This window comes from Mizuhopecten yessoensis, unplaced genomic scaffold (assembly GCF_002113885.1).
Source record: "Mizuhopecten yessoensis strain PY_sf001 unplaced genomic scaffold, ASM211388v2 scaffold371, whole genome shotgun sequence".
In the NCBI taxonomy this organism is placed as follows: Eukaryota; Metazoa; Mollusca; class Bivalvia; order Pectinida; family Pectinidae; genus Mizuhopecten; species Mizuhopecten yessoensis.
The window spans coordinates 410,138-430,300 of NW_018403513.1; the positions used below are offsets into that span (position 1 = coordinate 410,138).

The 20,163-nt window shown below is 34.7% G+C and overlaps 1 protein-coding gene across 1 annotated transcript; it reads left to right on the plus strand.

Annotated features, from left to right (window-relative positions):
- The first annotated feature begins 4,909 nt into the window (after positions 1 to 4,909).
- Positions 4,910 to 16,510, plus strand: LOC110446932. The gene is made up of 5 exons (XM_021492281.1): positions 4,910 to 5,033; positions 13,306 to 13,362; positions 13,824 to 15,089; positions 15,377 to 15,407; positions 16,124 to 16,510. Exons 1-5 carry the CDS (start codon positions 5,004 to 5,006, stop codon positions 16,375 to 16,377), a joined length of 1,638 nt encoding a protein of 545 aa, XP_021347956.1. The 5' UTR covers positions 4,910 to 5,003; the 3' UTR covers positions 16,378 to 16,510.
- The last annotated feature ends 3,653 nt before the right edge of the window (positions 16,511 to 20,163 follow it).

Here is a 20,163-nt window from a genome sequence, read left to right on the forward strand (position 1 = left end):
TATATATATATATATATATAAACATGTCAAGGTAACATGGATCAATCTTCAAACAAAAAGATTCAAAAGGTCGAGAGTAATTACATTTGTCTGAAAGCTTGTAGGAATGAAAAACAATCAGGCACATTCGAAAGAATGAAATGTCTCCTGGCAAATGTATTATTTTTTCTTCTTCTAAAATTGATAAAAAGTAGTATAGATATATTTGACATTTAACTTAATGAATGAAAATGAAATAATTTCGTTTTAAATGTCACATGGGTAAATGTGTTAAAAGGTACGTTAAGTCATTTAGTAATGGTACGACCTGTTCTTGAGAGCAATGCGGTCTAGACTAATTTTGATTGGACTGTAGCGTAAGCTTATTTGTTTTCACGTTGGTAGGAATACATTTTAGGATGTACATCTCTGAGAAGTCAAAAATTTCCTGTATTAAACTTTTTTTCTTATATGGAATTTTGGAAAAAGGAGTTAATGGCATAGTAGAAAATGCAAAAAAATAATATTTGTCGGTGTGTTCGTTTTTGTGCTATGATCGGTCAAAGATACGAATTTAACACAACACGTGATTTTAGGTGATTTTTGGGGTTTTGATCATTTGCAGAACAAATTCATACAATTTCTTCTAAGTGTGTTATCAGATATGTATGAATGTTTGTAGAATTGATAAAAATATTATTTTCTTTCAAATTGTGGAAGGAAAATTTCTTAATCTTAATCTTAACTCAGAAAGCCGATTTTAGTTACCCCTATCCCCTATTTTTTAATGAAAAAATACTCATTTTTTACCATTTGTTTTGCATATTAAACGCTTGATATAAAAAGTTCTGGTATTAAACTTTTTTTAATATTTAATGAATTAAATGAAAATGTGTTTCTCTTTCTAAAACATCTACAAAAATGGGGGTTCAGTGTGCTTCTTTTTTGTCCCATTATCGTTTGTGTTATTATTTTTTTTTTTTATCTTTTTCGGAGTCAAAAATCAAAAGTGCTTCAGTTAACTAAATACGTAAAAAAAATATCAATTATGTATAATTTTCCAGTTTGTTGCATATTATTTTTATCATATTGAACATTATAAAGTTGTACAACAAAATTGAACCTGCTACAATTAAAAATGGCGACACAATGACAATTTAAGTGATCAATCTAGTGTCAAAAAAGGTGAAATTTTGGCCTTTTTTGAAGCGCAAGAAATACACATTAATACACATTTTCAAAATGGCCGCCAAATTGGTATTTCTTTTAAGTTCTTGTAAAATAAGTTCTACAAACAACAGGCATCTAGTTTTTTGACATATTTTTCAGATGCGTGTTTGCTATTAAACTTGATCATAATTTGTTAAATATTTCAAAAACCCATTACACCAGATCAAAACGAGACTTGAACGTGATTGAAACCTCAGAAGAGTACATCCTTAACTTTTTTAAGGCCATATATGTGCGATTTGTTAGCAATCTCTGTTAAAGCAAAGGTTAGCAAAACAGGCCTATTATTTTGTCATATTTTCCATAATATACGGACACAGTCCAGGTGCGGCAGTTATACGTATGATGCAAACATTTGTAATCAATATGATGAGATTACAAGATGTCGTCGAGTATATGATAAGGAGCATAAATAAATGATGTATGGTCCACTAATAACTTATCTTTTAATCAGCAATGGTGTTATCAAAGCCTTTGCAACAATTTACAAGCAAATTATGTTTTAGCAACGCTCATCGTTTAATTAGACACCGAAAAAATACCCTTGTCTAAAATGTCATCAGATTGTGTTACATTGGATATTGAATGTCAATGATTATATATAAACTATATTGTAAAACATATTCCCAAGCTAAATAATTTCATATACAATTCTGTTTTATCTTTTATTTCCTCCTTCCATGCGTAGCTTTGTGGGTGGTTTTTTCAAGCTAAACTTAATGAACGTTATCACTAGTGCTTTGTATGTTTCAGAATCTGTAATATGCTCACAGTATTACCAAACATAAGGTGGCGTTTTATTTTCATTCGTTTTCTTGTCAAGTAAGATCCGTATGCCTTAACAACCAGGCCTAAACTACATTGACAATCGATCACAAGGATGGATAGAAAACATTCTGAATTTAATCGTAGTCTTTAATGCTGACATGTGCTTCAACTAAAATGCGATTAACTTGTCCAGGTAATATTTTATCTGGACTACGTTCATCGCTAAACATTATCGTAAGGTCATCTAAATTATTTACATATATTTAATCAAAACTTTATTTGTTTTACTCTTTTCTCAATAATTCGTTAAGCTCATAATCGTAAAAAAATGCATTCCATCAAAGAGTTGTTTCATGAAAAAGCAAATAGTGTATTTGATATTTGTTGTATTTAATTTTGCTCCACACATTGTTTCAGAAGAACAGTTTTTAAAACGAAAGTCATAAAAAAAACAGTATTTATAAGTCAGATTTTTTTAGCATCAATATAGAAGTGAAAATCCTTCCAAGAGAATGCGCGTGCCCTCTAATAAATAGCAAAAGTCGATAGAGAGGATATCTTAGTGATATTTTCTTTGTGGGTACTGATTACCTGTGGGATTTTACTGTTTAGTCATGCCCTATGTATTATTTATTATGGTAGCTTGCGTCTGTAATCCAGTACTCAATTATCTTCTCCTTTAAGCCGACTTGTTGTATGCAAAATGCCGATCGATGAACCACAGAAACTAATTATCAAAACGGATAAAGCTCACACGTGCAGTTTCAGAAGTCGTACCCAAATCGTCGGGTCACTACCTCACGTCAGGAAATGTTGGTAAAATTCACATGAGTCTTGGAAATGTGTTGAACTTAACTTATTTATAAATTTAAGAGATGTAGTTTAACGAGAAGTTTTCCTCGCTGCAATAACCTTTCTGAAGTATCATGTTCCTAGTCCGTATATTTCGTAATCATTAGAGTAAGAATCAATCAACAAACCAAGTTTTTATTAACGTGTCAGGTATCACAAACACTTTGTATACAAAAATATTCTTATACACTATTTAAATTGTGCAATTGATATGTCATTTCATATCTAAAACTGCTATCACACCGGATTCGACTTACGAGACAGTTCAAAGTTGACGAGTTAAATCATCAACAAATAATTGAGGTTTTCATCTTGGTTTTGTCATGAAATAAGTAGATAAGGGAGAGGGGAGATAAAGAAAGGAGTATATACGACCTCATCACATAAAAAATCACCTCAAAGTCGAAATGAAAAGACATTGACAAGAGACAAAAAAAAAAAAGAAATACCTGAATCCAATAAAAGCCGGAGACGAAACCGGTGATCCGGAAGGGTACGGGTTTTCTGCAGCAGTACATCCAGTGTCGAATTTTTAATAATAGCAGACATTGAAATTCCATCAATTTAAATCAATACATAACGTAATACAAACTTAACTTAAGAAAATACTTAATTGATTTAACATTGATATCATGTGTCTCCTTTTCAAAGAAGCCTTCATCCTGAATCCATATTTCTTCCACTGAATAGCTTTGCTTAAAATGTATGGTACGAAACAAGTTTTTGTCGATTTTGCATATTTATTTTATAGATTAAAATAAAGAGCTCTGTTGAAGGCTGCAACGTTCGTGTAATTTACTGCATTGCTTTGCAATGTGTATTGACGTTTAACAGATAAAGAAGTGTCACCAGACAGATAACCTTCAATACGAATATAATTATATTTGCTTCATTTCTTCGATGTTTGAAATCTCATACGATATTCAAAATATTATTCGCTCAATTTTCTTATAGTTATGTCATATTCCGATTAAACAGATACCTATTACCCTTCCGGAACACCTGGTCTTATTCCAATTGTGAATTTGCAGGACTCTGCATGTGCATTATTTTTTTCTGTTCATAATCTGCTTTAGTTTCTTTATTTTGAGTTCGAAGTACGTTTTTATTCTCTCTTCGGTATTTTCTTGGTATTTGCTTTAATGCTTGAATATGTTTTCATTCACAAACGAATTCTGTTTCCTTGTATGATGTAAATATCGGGCAATAATTCAAGAGCATAACGTATGAGCCATATCTGTACCGGTTTATAAAGATAAGCGTATCAAAGAAAGATGCATCTTGTTATAAAATTAGTTTTGGGGATTATTTCGATTTCATTTGATTCTTAAAATAAATAATAAATGAGTAAACAACGAGCTTCATTTTCAGCTAGGATATGTAGTAGTTTGTGGATCTGCAACCTATTGACGTTGTATTATATACATATTCATCTGTGCTATTTGTTAAGGGTTAAACATGTCCTCGTAACAGTTAATGTCGTCTGAAATGTGTGTCAAAACACGGTGGGGGCAACTTTAAAGTGCCATTTTACTGAAGTATCGTAATCTGGGCACAGAAGCATGACACTTCACATGGTTCCATTATTCCGACATTTGGATTCACCGAAAACAATGGTAGTTAATAGAAGAAAGATAATGGCCCCAAGTGTTGCAACGAGGGCAGCCTATTGTCTGTTTTTGTCTCCTAGTAGAGGACATAAGGGTAGCATCCAATTCTACAAGAATGTGATATGTGTCCGTTCAAATAAAATTCATCATGTTAACTATTTTAGAACCCTCGAACCCAAACGTGACAAGTGTTTCTGTTATGAAACACTGTATCACCTACTCTGTAAGTGTAGTTATATATTGATTATTCAAAAACATAATTAACTTAAAGTGCTCTGTCGCTATTAGGACATTCCTGGTTAGTCCTATACAGCGTTAACTTGTTGACTCTACGATTATATCATATAGAAATAGCTATTGGTTTCGTGAGGATATTGTTTTATTTTTCATCTAACAACCATTGTGACATATTCGATCAGGTTTTCAATTCAGAGCAATATCAATACCATGTATTACATCGATGTGTGCCTGCCTAAGCTACACTGTCCGATGGCAAGGCCTCCTAGCCACAGCGGTGTTGTCTACCTGTAACAGAGCCCCAGAAGTAGGCACGGGAAACCCAAGATGATATTTATGGAGCGAACTTTGATCAGGGTAAGATACTTTTATGATAATGTAATATTTTCACATGTCTATTGTTTTTGTTATAACTGTGGAAGCATTATCCTGACTGCTTAAGTACATGTTTATTTTAACATTAATTGCACCTATATATAGGAATAAATACAGGATTCATGCAATATATAGGAATATAAAGATAAGCTATTCCAGGATATATAACAAAATCATATTGTCAGCCTTTGGCGAGCTCAAAATAAAGAAAAAATATTATTGACGAATTTGATAAATCTCATATAAAATGGAAAGAAATCTAAGATCCCGTTTAGCATATGATCAAAGTTGTTAGCGAATTAATGCAGAAAGACATTACCTGGTCAATACGGAAGTCCACATTACCGTCATATTGGGTCTACGTCATTTCATTAGCATTCCATACATAAGGTTATACGCAAATAAATATCATTTTGATATATTAAATCAGTAACTCAGTATTCATGTGATAACTAGAAATAAAGGTTACTCTAAAATATTGCATGAATACCGCTTTGATTTTGCGAGAGCAATTGTCGTTTGTTTAGTTCGAGAACTTATTTGCTGACTCAAAATTCTGAGCAACACCATTGCTAGCCAATAATCTTAAATTTCTTTCAACCGAACGTGCAGTTTATTATTGCAGTTCGTGCAACTTATATAGCGAAAATGAATCATTTGACTCATACTACTGTTATACAGAATACTGACTTTCCATATATTTGCTTTCGATATTACAACATTATCGATATTGCACTCTCACCAACCTTTCATTAACATTTTTCGTTTATGAAATATTATATCCAGGTGAGTTTCCACTCTCACAGCCTTTGTAGCCGACCTTATATCATCATTCCTAGTTGTCTCCTGCTGATACGTATCAGTGTGTCAGCATACTGTTGGTCGTTTTTGAGTTGCCATAACTACCAATTCCCTGCTTCTGAATAACTCTGTCCATGCACTCCAAAATAATTTCTCAGAGGAGATGATATCAAGTACTTTCGATTTAGAAATATAGACACTGGTATGTCTGTCTTCTTTCAATGCACCACATGTGTTACTAGTAAAGAAGTACATGGTTTATTTTTGCCATCTTGGAATTAATTCTGACGTCTGTAATGTTGACAAGGTCAGACTTATATTCAGACTGATCAAGACATTAGGAAAGTAATATCTTAACCATCGTGATCTCATACAGATAAGTATGCTCGTTATTTTGCCTTCATCTGACATTACTAGGATCTGACCTGTATTTACATGGCATGTATCATCGAATAAGCAAAGGACGCTTATCCTTCCTCAACACCTGGTCTTATTTTTCTTGAAATTTTTCAAAAGTCTCCGTGTTAATCTTTCTTTTTTTGTTCATCATGTTGTTATTCGTTTGCTATAGATATTGTTTCGTCAACTTCACGGAGGTCTGCAATCGTTTGACACTGTCATTACTGTATTTGACCAAAACCAAAACCCACCTTTCACCGCAGCAACATTACATTCAAGTTAGCCTCATTTAATAAAATTGCACTGCCAATGTCTGTTAAGAAACTGTACGTACATGAATATGTTTTCAATACATATCTGGAGGTCGTAAAAAGTACTAGTCGAACATTCCCCATTTTGTAAACAATATAAAGTAGTTGACAAAGGTTAAAATAAAGAGGTCAAAAAGGTAACATATGCTATACATTTTAGATCATAGTATTATATTTATTCATCTTCGGAAGTATAATTGATATCCATACCAATTAAAGCTTGCAATATCACGTGCTTTTGTATGTGTTAACAAGACGTCTGAATTGCTTTTAGAAATAAAAAAAATGTAGAAGCACATGAGTTTTGAAATACATTTAAGATGAGAATGCTTTGTTTACATTAATATCTTTTCAAGGAATTTTCAAGTTGGGGGATCTCTACTGTGAAATAGCACGAGAGAACCGATATCGCTTATCTCCAGTGTATTAGCCTGTTTATAGGACATGCATCTAGGGAATGGGGGAAACATGTTGTAAATCGGATGAGGGCTTTTGTTACGGTCGTTCCATATCGATGCACACGTGATTAAAAACAATACTTTATAATAGGAATAAGAGTGATAGGTCCTGCTTGGCGTGTTAACTATGAATGGTTTAGTGAATATCTGATAACAAGTTAATATTCTGTTAAATATAAGTGGCGATAACGCTATTTTTATAATAAACTGTACAGACCATTGTGTGTATTAGGTTTTGGTATTGCAGGATCGAAATTGATGTCCCGTAAGTTCCTCTGAATCCGTTGCTATGTGATAACGCTCGTCAATAATGCGTTGCTCTATCTGTTATCGTCATAATATAGGGATTACAAATCCTTTTTTGTTCGAAAGTCATATAAAAATGATTTTCGATCGTCGTTGTTGATGAAACTGAAGCACCAGTCGTCTTCAGGAGTTAATCTCTAATTAATTAATGTTTGTTAGCAAGATATATTCGCATATAGGATATCTAGCATGGATGCTTTCATAGAAATTAATTATTTTTTCCCGATTTAAAAAAAAACTAGAATCATTACCTTCTGTACTTCTAATACGAACTCCAATCTATAAGACACAATATTGGAAATATTTCCAAATAGTAGTTGTAATGAATCTCTGCATTTGTCATGAGAGATCCTTTCACTGATTTTTATCAGCTAACTGAATTCCAATCAAATATAAGCAAGTACGAAATCCAAACAAAGAAGGATAGTATCAAGGGAATTCTATTAAATTAAGTCGTACTTATGTAGGGCAAAGAGGTGATCAAGGTTACTTTGACTATATCTAGCGCAAGTTTTTCTACAGGTTTCTGTTGTTACTGTCCAGAGCTGAAGTTTCTCCAGGTTACATACATATGTAAGTTTATAAGAGGCACGATAGTCTAGTGGCACGGCGCTGTGTTGTATCTTTGAGCAAGATACTTTACTCCGCTTGTTCCAGACTACTCAGCTGTAAATGAGTACATGGTTGGGCAGTGCTAGAATTGTTGAGTGCTAGTGGTGAGCGCCAAAATGGCAGCACCGGCTGTATACTCCCCAGGGAGTTGACAAAATATTGACTGGTGACAATGGATAATAATTTGTGAACCGCTTTGGGACGACCTACCAACTAGGTTGTGATAATGCGGTATATAAGAACCTCGAATTGTTATTTATTATAAGTAGAGAAACCAAATGTCTGATGTCACACCACACTAGTATGAGGCTATTACATGCGATTTCATATTTGTCTAGTATCGCGATCCTACAGATTAGATTGCTATTTGTATTTGTGTATGGCCGGACAACAGTATTTCAGTAAGTACCACAAGCAACGACTTCCTACTACTGGTAAACGATGAAATCAATTAACCGAAAATTGCAAAACACTCAATGGAAGTAATTGGAAGTTCACATGTTAATAACTAAGTGCAAAACATGTAAATGGTTTTAGTGATATAACGAAAATAAAAGAGGCACAATAGCGTATCAAATGCAAAATCAATATGAATAATTTATGCCCATGCTTCAGACATCCCGACAGATATGTCCATATTTTTGGACGATGGTTGATTGGTTGGACTTCAAACTTGCTATAGTTAAAGAACTTGTTCAAAAAGATCGTTTTAGAAATGGAGCCTAAACAATCAGAACACATTTACATGACAACCTTGGCAGCGTTCTTATTATTGATGGTCAATAAAGTAGACGGATGTTAACGGAAACATATTGACAGGAACATTTTACATTTTACGTACTAAGGTTCGCATATAAATTTATTTCATACACCATCTAACATCAATGACATATTATCTTGATTGATATGTACTGGGCGTTATGGCCTGCACAACACCCATATTTTTGTGTAATGTTAATGTCAGCATTGTTGTGTTATCATGTTCAGCACATATCATATATAAATAACATGAAAATAAAAGCAATTTCTTGAAAAATTGATAAGAATACGATGATTCCGAGATATGGATGGTACTTTCTAATCCGATTATGGTACTTTATATTTCGTTGATAAGATATTCGATAACCTATTACTCTTATAGGATTAGAAAACGCATAAATTACATGTGATTCTAAGAAATTGATTATATCATCGATTTTCATATTTTCCTCTAGCTGTTATCAAGTGTAAGTCTAGTGGAAAACTACCAGATATAACTGCTGCAGTTAATTTTTGAAAGGAAAAAAATGAGTAAATAATTTATTTAAACACAATTTCACGTGGTTACGTAATTTGTTAATTTGTTTTGAAAACACTCAAATGGCATAAAGGATGTATGAATTGACTGCAAAATAATACACATCACTGAAACAAATACATGTCGATGATCTACCTTTGTTAGTTAAAGGCACCAAGGTCTAGAATAATTTGTCTATCCAGTATATTAAATGTCATGTGCTCGTCGTCTGGGAATTCCTAGGATCAGACACAGTGCTGTATAATGGATTAGATTGGCGATATGTTACATATGCACTCGAGCAGAAAAGTGAATTTCCTGAACAGTTAATGACCGTTTGGAACAGTAACTGCACTGTGCCGATAACAGGCTTTGAATGAAAATAACATAACGAGGGTTATCTAGTTGTAGTTAAAAGCATTTCTCTTGAAGTTTTGACAAAGTTTCTTTATGTATAAATTATATAAATAACCTAACCCAGCTTCATTTCTAATCCTTCTTCTGCAGCATCAGTGTTGATATAAATCGAAGCATGCATGTCCAGTACAAGCTTGTTATGCAAGTTAGATAAAAAAAAAACCAAAAACATCTCCTAATAACCGTAGCATTTTTAATTTAAACAACTGACCTACTCTTGAAAAGATTATTCCTCTAATGGCAGCAGCAATCAAACCTGGTTTAGTTCAGTCTCAGAAATAAAATTTAGCGGTTTAAGTGAATGGTATATGTTACAGAATACAGATAGTTCTACTAGTGAAATTCCATAGGCAATAACATCAGGTACATGCAATGTGCAAAAGTGAATAAAAAGAAAGAAAAAATGCCGACTGACGTGTTCAACCAATCTCACGACTGAATGGTATAGCTTATATAAACCTGATGGATATTGGATACTGGAATATGTTTAATTAGTCAAAGGGCATTTGATTATTGCCGGGTATCGTTTAGAGTACCTCATCACATTAATTTTACAAGGTATAGAAGGTGATGCTGTAAAACGCAGTCCAATGCAAACAATCATGTGAAATGAACCATTAACACACTCGATACCTGCTTTTATCGTCAGTGAAATGACTAGGCCAGGGTCCGTATTTATATCACTTGACTGTATGCCTGTTAAACAGGAATTATGTTACGTTGAGCAAAGGTTTTCAAACACTGCAATGCTTTTTACCTCGTCATAGCTCGGTTGTGTCCATTTCCACACCATTTCATCGTCACTAAGGGTGATAAGTAACGAACAAGCATTAAACGGCTATATTGATTCTTGGAAAATTATGTGACATTGAACATAACAAACAAAGTTAACCAACGACAAATACGATTGACAGCATAGAATAAATTAATAACAAATTGAGGACGATAACATGTCCTTACACAACAACGTGTCTGAATGAAAAACTACAAAAATACATTCATAGTCAATATGTTGACACTATTGGAACAAAATATTGACTAAAATACCACAGTACTTGAAGTAAAGAGACACTAAAACAAATAGAGTGCATCATAACTTCTTTGAAAGGAAGTAAACCCAGGTGATGCTGAAGGGTAAGCGTTTTGACACTCGTCGTTTAATAGTTACACAACAAATCCTGGTCAGTATGTAGACTAACAACTAACTGAGACCAGAAAATGTCTAACTATCTTAACACTATAATGTAGACGAACAACAATATATGAACTAGGTCGGTAGAAAACCTTGGTTAAGCACTAAATGATCAACATCACGTATTTAAATTCAGCAGATTTTGATATACAGAAATTTCCCCTATTTTAGCCAGTCAGCTGTGTCATTTGACCGTAATAAGCTGAGAGAAAAGGGCTGTAATGTACTTGTTAGGGAAAATAAAAATAATAATCATGATATAAAAACCATTAAGTGGTACTATTAATTTCAAGCTGTGAAGGATGGAGGAGATGTAAGTAGTTCTTTAAATATATTTTTTTTCAAAAAAAAAACCATCAAAAAAAATTCTACCTAAAAGCAGCTTAATATACGTTGGAGAAATTTCACGTCGCCGACTATGTATTTTACTATCTATCTTGATCAAAGACTCCGATCCGTTTCTAGATACAATGGCGGTTGCCATTTGCGATTATGATTTGTTTTACTTGAAGACATGATGTCTTTTCGGTTTCTGTTATTATCTAAGTGTTTTGTAATGGCTTGGAGTTCTAATTCTATCGTTGTGTGTCGCAAAGAACAGTGATCTACTTTTCTTTATGTTTAGTGATTATGTTTAAATCGGAAAAGTTTCTGGATAAAACAATAATTCTCAAGTAACGGTAATTTCATGTGGGATAATCACGACTACAAATAACACGTCATTATTTGTTTGAAACAGAAAAATATGAAGTTCTCTTGTAGGCAAAAATAACATAAATAAATCAAATGTCGACCTCAGTTGTCTGCAAAACGCATCTCTTCAAACCCGGGAACTTATTGAAGTTGTACTGTAATGCACTTTTTAAACTCAATGCCAATGGATTAACAAGAACACTTTATTCCGTCTTTGCGTATTGCAGAGTTATCTTCTCTTGGGAGCAGGTAACTCTGCAATATGCAAAGACGGAATATTATATAACAGAGTTCTATTGGCTACACATCTTGAAAAGAAAACGCTATGCAAACCTTTTTATTTTTTTAATCATCAGACGAGGACTCGATAAATCGATACAGCTTTTTCTGTACCTATATCCAGATTATACCATAACTGGTTCCATTTCAATTGACATTTTTAACAAATCGCATGGATTAGATATTTTAAAAGTCTATTGTATTAAGGTTGGCAAGGTCCTTGTAATCGCACTAGTGATAAACATTGTAGTACATAATTATGTCCCCAGGACTAATAATATCTTGTCTTTCTAATGTTTAAATGACGTAAATGTTAAACCGTTTCATGATGTTTGAAAGGTACATCGCTTTATAAAAAAACCCAGAGAGGACCGAAGTGTTAACAAACCATAACTACAACTCAAAATCGATAAAACTAGGGCAGAATATGAACAAAGAAAAACAGGAGACTGTTGAAAAAATACAAGGCAGGTAAGGCCATGTGTTCCGGAAGGGAAAGCGTCTTCCATGCTTCATTGACGACATCCACCATGTAAATCGAGGAAACATAATGTTCAACTATTTACGAATGACGATAATAAAATAGCGAAAATGTTTCACGTTATCTGTCCTGTCCTATTGAGAAGACGCGTCGGTCCCTAACGAGGAGTGTACGTATTATATTTAATCTTTTGACAACATTGACAGGTGAGAAATCAGATTAGGATGGGTATGTAAATGAATTCGTATTGTTTGCTGCTGCTTGTAAATAAACTCCTCTTTAAATGATTGGATATTGTCAGTCTGTTACTGTGAGAGTAACTGTGGGTATTGGTTTATTAACGGTTCGCTGTGTTCAATTAACCTAAAACATCCTGTTTTGTCCCCACAGAATACATTTGAATACTTTATGTAATCATTAGTGCTAAGCGCCTACTTCCATAAAGTTGTATAGAGAAAACAAAGAGACAGACAATGATATCATATTCCTAACTAATTGTATGTAGTGAATCTTTAATTCGGTTTCCTCGTATTTAAGTTCCTCTCCGCGTGTGTTATAAAAAGCACTCCGTCCCATACAGACAACAATTATTGTGATTAAAACGAATAGTAAATTACAAGAATGTACATACTAATGTTTCGTTTATATATATATTTAGAAGCTGATCGGTTTGACAGATGGTATGGTTCAATTTGTGACAATTGTAACGAAGTCCACCCACTGACATGAAGCACACTAAATTATCGTTATTTTTACTCCTGACATATCAGTTAAAACTTCTCTTAGATGCTTAAAAAAATATATGAATTATTAGTGTTTTCATCGTGTAGACAATTTTTATATTACAAACTATACGTGATTCGTCATAGGGCAGAAATAAGGTTTTGCATTGTAGTATCAATTACCTGCAAGCGATGATTTGTTTCTTTTTCCCATGTTTCCGGGGATTATTGTGACACTTTATTTAGCTACGTATAAGTGAAACTGTTTCTCAATATTTTATTCATATTAATGTTGCTTTAATTACAGATATCAATAGTATTCTTTGTGACCAATATGTCGGCTGAAGGGCGGTATTTTTATGATGTAAGTATATATTCCTAATATTTTATTGATTAATAGAACGGCATTCTCAAATTTGCGCCCGAGTTTTACTAATCTTCAATCTTTGGTGGATTTTATATATTTATATTCGGTTCATTATATACTTTCTTATTTGAAGTTTTCACATTTATGTTTTGTTTGTCTGTCTGTCTGTCTTTCTTTTTTTATATGGTTAGCCGCAGACTCGGGGTTGGTTTTAAATAATTAAAACATTTAACATCTCAGGAACAATATTTTGTTACAAAAAAGGGTATTTTGCCCCCCTCATCCCCTTTCGCGCTGATTCGAGTCAACAACACAAGCGATTAATAAATTGATTACTTTATAAATAAATATATATACATGTTGCATTTATAATCATTGTAACACTCACATTAATGAACTTTAACTTAGGTATATCTGGCACACATTTATTTTATCGGCTTGATTTTGATTGTTTACAGGAATGTATCGACCAAATGGGTACCGAGTTCTTGTTTATGTTCTGCGAGCATTACATCAAGGGTTCCATTGTAAAAGTATTCTGCTCCACGCCCCTAAACTCGGAGGTATCCGTCCGCATACAGACCCCGGTATGGGACGCGGGTACCATTGACATCACTGTCACTGTCACACCCGGCTCAGTCACGGAAGTAGATCTACCCAGATCATTACGCATGACCGGAACTGGCAAAGGTAAAACGTCAATACTCGTCACTGCTAGTGATACAATTACGGTGTATGCAGCAGACACACAGGCTAATACTGGGGACACATTTATGGTGTACCCTACTGACGCCCTTGGAAGCGAATACATAGACATTACGTACAATCAGACTAGTACTAGTTATGCGAGTTCCCTCGGTATTGTGGCACTGTATGATCTTACTGTTGTAGAAATCGACCCTCCACCAGGGGGCAGTATATCATACGATGGAACAGATTACACTGCCGGACAAATATTAACTGTGACAATAAATAAATATGAGCTGTTTCAGATCCAGTCACATGACCTTTCGGGGACACATGTAAGGTCGTCTTTTCCGCTATCTGTTATAAGTGCTCACGAGTACATCCGAATGGGCACCTCTAATAGCAAGGATTTCATGCAGACTATGTTGCCTCCCGTCAGTTCACTATCAACCACCTATGTTGTCTTCGGTTTTCCTATGTATTCAAAGCCAGAGATCGTCCGCATTGTAAATTCTAGAGAAAACACGACCATTATCATAACTTTACCATCTGTAAGTGTTTTTCTTGAAAAGATTGGTTCTATGTATGACATTGAAGTAGCTCCTGGCGTTGGCTCGGTTATAACGGCAGACAAAGGTGTGATCGTGGCGCTCGTGAGCCAGAGTCGGAGTATGAGTCCTTATGGTGACCCCCGTGTGATTGTGGCGCTCTCTGCCGACCAGTTCTTGTCGGAGTACACATTTCCTATTGCCAATCTGACAGGAAAAGTGGTGTTCACACACCGAATTGTTATAATGGCCAAGACAAGTGACGTGTCTAACATCAAACTGGATAATTCCTATATAGCTGACCTCGGACTTGTGTGGACAGAACTGATCAACACTAACCTCTCAGTGACGTTCACCATTTTAGACGTTGGAGTTCATTCCCTTACTAGTGATGACGTCACATCCGTATTTGGGGGATATCTTGCAGGGCATGGATCAACAGAGGAATACGGCACGTTGACAGGTCGTTACCTAGGTAACACTAATCAGGTGAGTTGTTGAATAATTAAGTTAATTTTCCTAACCGTAGTATATTTTGATAATGACGTCATCATAAGTATGTCATTTCACTGTGGAATTCCTCAACTTTTCTAATTAGAGAATCAAGTATGATTACATTGCAAATTAACTGATATCTTTATGTCATTATGTTTTTCTTTTATAATGACTTTAATCTAAATTGTGTTGAGAAGAGAAAAGAAAATGTTATTAGTGGACGACTTTGAAGTTGAAGCTAAGACAAATAATTAAGTATACACTATCGCCTTTATCTACAGAGCGTGTGTACGGACGGTATTTCGTGTAATTGTAAGTATATGTACATTGTATTCTATATATAAATATAACTTTAAATATGGCTGATATCAAGTATAAAATGTTCAGTATACTACATTGTTTTATCTAGATGAATAGCAATATATATGACTCATACAAAAATATACATATTTCTATACCACATTGTCTTATCTAGAGGGAAAACATATACAATCCCTTATGTCAATTACAAAAGTATAAGTGTACTACATACTGTATTTCGCATTGTGAATCGCCTGATGTGAAGCTGATAGACATGACAAAAAGTATATATTTATCATATTACATTGTGTTAAGAATAGCATTAGATGTGACCGATATCAATTGCAGTAGTGCAAGTATACCACATTGTATTATCTAGAGGAGAAGCGTTGTATATGACTGATGTCATTTAAGCAAGGTGGCAATTTGTAACTTTACAAGAAGTTGCTACTTCTTTTCTCCCACATGGAAAGATTTCATCACTTAAAACCATGGATGCAGCTAAAATTAGTGTATTTTTTATATAAAACAAAACTATATGTTCATGTCTGTTTTGTGGCGACACTGACCATTGTCTTGGGGCCGTTTACTCTAATTATAAGACCAATTAACAATTTAAATAATATGTTAGTGTATATACCGCCTTGAAACCAACACATAGGTCGATCCCTTAGTTGTATTAGTTGTACAAAGTAGTGCGGAAATGACGTCACTTATTCTTTCTGCAGATGGACGTTACAGAGGAGCGACATTTACACAGCGTGCTTTCGGTTACACTCCCAGTTCAGAACCATTGGTTACCTTACAAACAGACTCCGTACCATTATGTCAAGCAAAATGTTTGACCATAGATATATGTGTTTATATGACTATGCTAGAGGAAAATGGCATCTCTTTTTGCAAACTTTACGATCCCAAAGCCTCGTGTTCACAAATGGTGGAAAGTGAAGGAACTCGTCTGTATAAACGCTCAGTGGCGTAATACGACTGTTTCCATAGCTTGATTTGTGCATAATTTATAATAAGAGAATATTTGCCAAATACGCTAAAATAATACCTCTTGTTGATATATTGTAAAAGTGGAAATTTTCGCGGTATGGAAATGTTCATGAGTAAATCAGCGCGAAAATATCAACAGCCGAATGTTTTCCATATATTATAGATAAATATAGTATAAAGATTTCAGAACTATTGCAAAGAAACTGTGCATGCCTTAAATGTGTTATAAAAATAGATGTGTATGACGTAGAACTACAAGGTTTTCAGGGACAATTTATTTGTTATTTATTAACAGTTGCATTCCATTTGCCACGTTATGGAATCGATAAGTTCCGCTCAGGTGTGACGTAACGTTCTGCTGGGCCAGAAAGTCCATAGCGACACGAGCTGTGTGTGGCCTGGCGTTGTCCTGCTGTAGCGTAATGTGACGTTGCTTCCCTTGCACGAATGGAACGACGTGGGTCCGGAGGATCTCGTCACGGTAACGTAGCGCGTTCAAATTCCCGTTAACAACCACCAGTGGCGTTCTCCTGTTGGCTGTGATGCCGCCCCAAATCATAACGCTGCCTCCGCCGAAAGAACGTCGTTGTACCACACACGCGTCACGGAAACGTTCTCCAACGCGACGATACACTCTGGAACGGCCGTCAGTATTATCCAGGTGGACTCGCGACTCGTCCGTAAACAAAATGCCTGCCCTATCCCGTCGAGTAAATCGCAGATGCCTTCTGCACCAGTCCAGACCTGCTACACGATGACGTGGCAGAAGAACTGGGCGATTGCAGGACGTCGCGGACGGATAGCTTGTTCACGCAATCGGTTCCGTACAGTTCTCGGGCTTATTGGGCTTATTGGTAGCAACCCAGGGTTTGTCCGTGCAGTCAAACTTGCCGTTTGTAAGCGATTTTTCAAATGGACAAGCCGAATATAGTTGTCCTGTTGACGTGACGTTACACGTGGACGTCCCGCACGAGGTCGATCGCCAACGTGGCCAAACTGTTGATGTCGTCGCCACAAATCCCGGATTGTGTTTCGACGGACATGAAAATGTGTAGAAACAACGGCTTGGCCCATACCAGCTTGAAGCATACCAATAATCCGGAGGCGGTCATTTTCATTGAGCCTCGGCATAGCAATAATCACAAATTAAAACGTTATAATGCTGTTTTCACTGTTCACTGGTCTCAACAGAGTGACCCAACAGTTTAAAAATAAACTTTGATTGTTGAATTGGATGGCTGGACGAGAAAAACGTGCAAACTGGTCAACGCCTATAGAGAGCAAACTGCACGGGATAAACTGTCAATGACACACGGATAGTGTGTATGTGTCATACTCGGTCATGTGTGTGAATTTTCATGTATATACAGTTGGTAATACATGTTCTATAATAATTCTCCACATGCACTGTTTCTTTTTTTCCACTAGTATATATTCTAGGGCCTGTGTGCGGTACAAGAGTTTGTGTAGTGTAGTGGATTTCATGTCATAGTAAAACATTTTACAATAAAAAATAGATGGCCTCACTTATATTTTGTAAAAGAGATATTCTCCTGATGACACAATGCAAAGTATTGCGAAACATACTCCGCACGTTGGGCATGTTTAGACATATCTAAATACAGAAGAAAAATATACCGAAAATAACTAATAGATAAGCTCATGCGCAATTTTGCATACTCGTTTCATTGGTGTGAAAATGGGATAATTTGAATATATTAATCCATGTAATTTGAATCTTATGTGAAAATCTTATTTATTTTCTCCTTTTTTATAAGCCATGCTTAGTATGATATAATAAGGATACATTTTCGTTTAATGGCAAAACCATTTAATGGATGTTTATTATCTATGGGAGATGTGTGAACATTATTTGATACAATAAAAACTGCCTTTCTCGGAACGTCACGATTCAACTTCCGGCAAGCTTGATTTGCTTAACTGAAAAAATACTAATATGAACAAAATAGTAAACAAACCAAATGAGGAAAATGAAAATCAAACTATTTCTGTTAAAGTATATATGGAGTAAATATATCATAGTGGCTTGAACTACGAAGCGATGAATGCAAAACATTTTGCTCAGATTTGTATTTTGGTATTCATACAATGAACAGCATCATAAGAATTAAAAAAAAACCTTTTCTTTAATGATCTTGACGACATCATCAATTTTGTTGTTAAAATTGGAGGTTCACATTTATATATACTTGAATATACTAGGCGCAATTAAATGGATTAATTGATGTATTTATATATGTACAATGTACAAGAAAAGGATGTAATACAGAAGAGAAAGAGTTCCGTTAAGTTAAAATCGATCCTATCTATCAGAATGCACAGATAGGAAACATTTAAATATATTTCTACAGATTTATTTCTTTTGATGACATTTCCACAATTACAGGTGTTCGATATTTGATGTTCTAAAAACAATATAAAGAAAACAACAGAATTTCATTGGTGTAACTTTAGTCCTATTCACTGCCAAGCCCATTATGTATCAATGATATTTTATTTCAGAATAATTCAATCTTGCTTGTAAGAAGCATTTTCATTGGCTTAAAAATGTATGTTATCAGTCCATAACGTAAAAAAATGACGTCGCTGTTTGTAACGTCGCTTTTGATTGGCTGATACAGCGGCGTAATAATTTTTAAGAGAAAAGAGTCCATCAATAAAAGTGGATTTACACAGGGATTGTGTATTGTAGATTAAATTTTAAGGATTAACTTGAAAATATTTTTTGTGTTATATCTCCATAACATAAAAAATATTTTCAAGTTAATCCTTAAATAATTTGTTGCTCAGATCGTATATACAGAAGGAACTGGGCAACAGAAGACATTGTATAAACACCCTTTTTCAATTATGACAGATGAACACATGATTAGGATATATGTTATTACAAGACTCGTAATTGCTATTGACTGCGAATTATCATGGTACTGCAAGGCACAACTATCAACCAGCTAGTCATACAATATTTGGTGGACAGCTAATATCAGTTGAATCTTACATAGATGTGGACAGTGAAATCTCAACCCGAGTGTGAGAGTTTGGCTGTCTAGAACGAGGCTTTGTGCCGAGTGCTGGACAGCCAAACTCTTACTCGAGGGTTGAGATTTCCCTGTCCACTGAGTATACCCATATTTGATTCTTCTTCTCCCATACTCGAAATAAACATGCCAGTGCCAATACTCCGTGACCTTCATATGATTGTATTCCATGACGCGCATGAATATAATTATGTTAATTCTTTAGGGGTGATGAACCCTGAACACAAAACTAGAAATCCATTTAAAGCACTATGTAACAATATTGTTTTATTTGATAATCCAACAACTGTTATATATCAGTTGTTATATCTTAAAATAAGTACAAAATTAATGAAAACTTAACAGTCAAAACAACGGAACTATTTCAAACGCCGATGGCATGACGTCATACCGCGTGTTACATGTTTATCTTTTCACGGGTCAATTCATGTCTTTCACGGGCAAGTATGGGAGAAAAATTGTTCATTAACAAACACTAGACTTTGTTGGTTCCAACGCTGCTGTCCGGACGTTGTAAATGCACCGTATCAAAATGATAGATGAATACCTTGCCAAAAATAAGCTCTAAGCCAGAAAAAGTACCATCTTGAGTATGTGATCATAACATTCTTATTGACATATCAAGGTCAAATCCTGCAAATATGTAACTGTACTGTCTGAAACCATTGTTAAGGCACTGTGTGTGTAAAGAAAGTCTTAGACGACAAAAT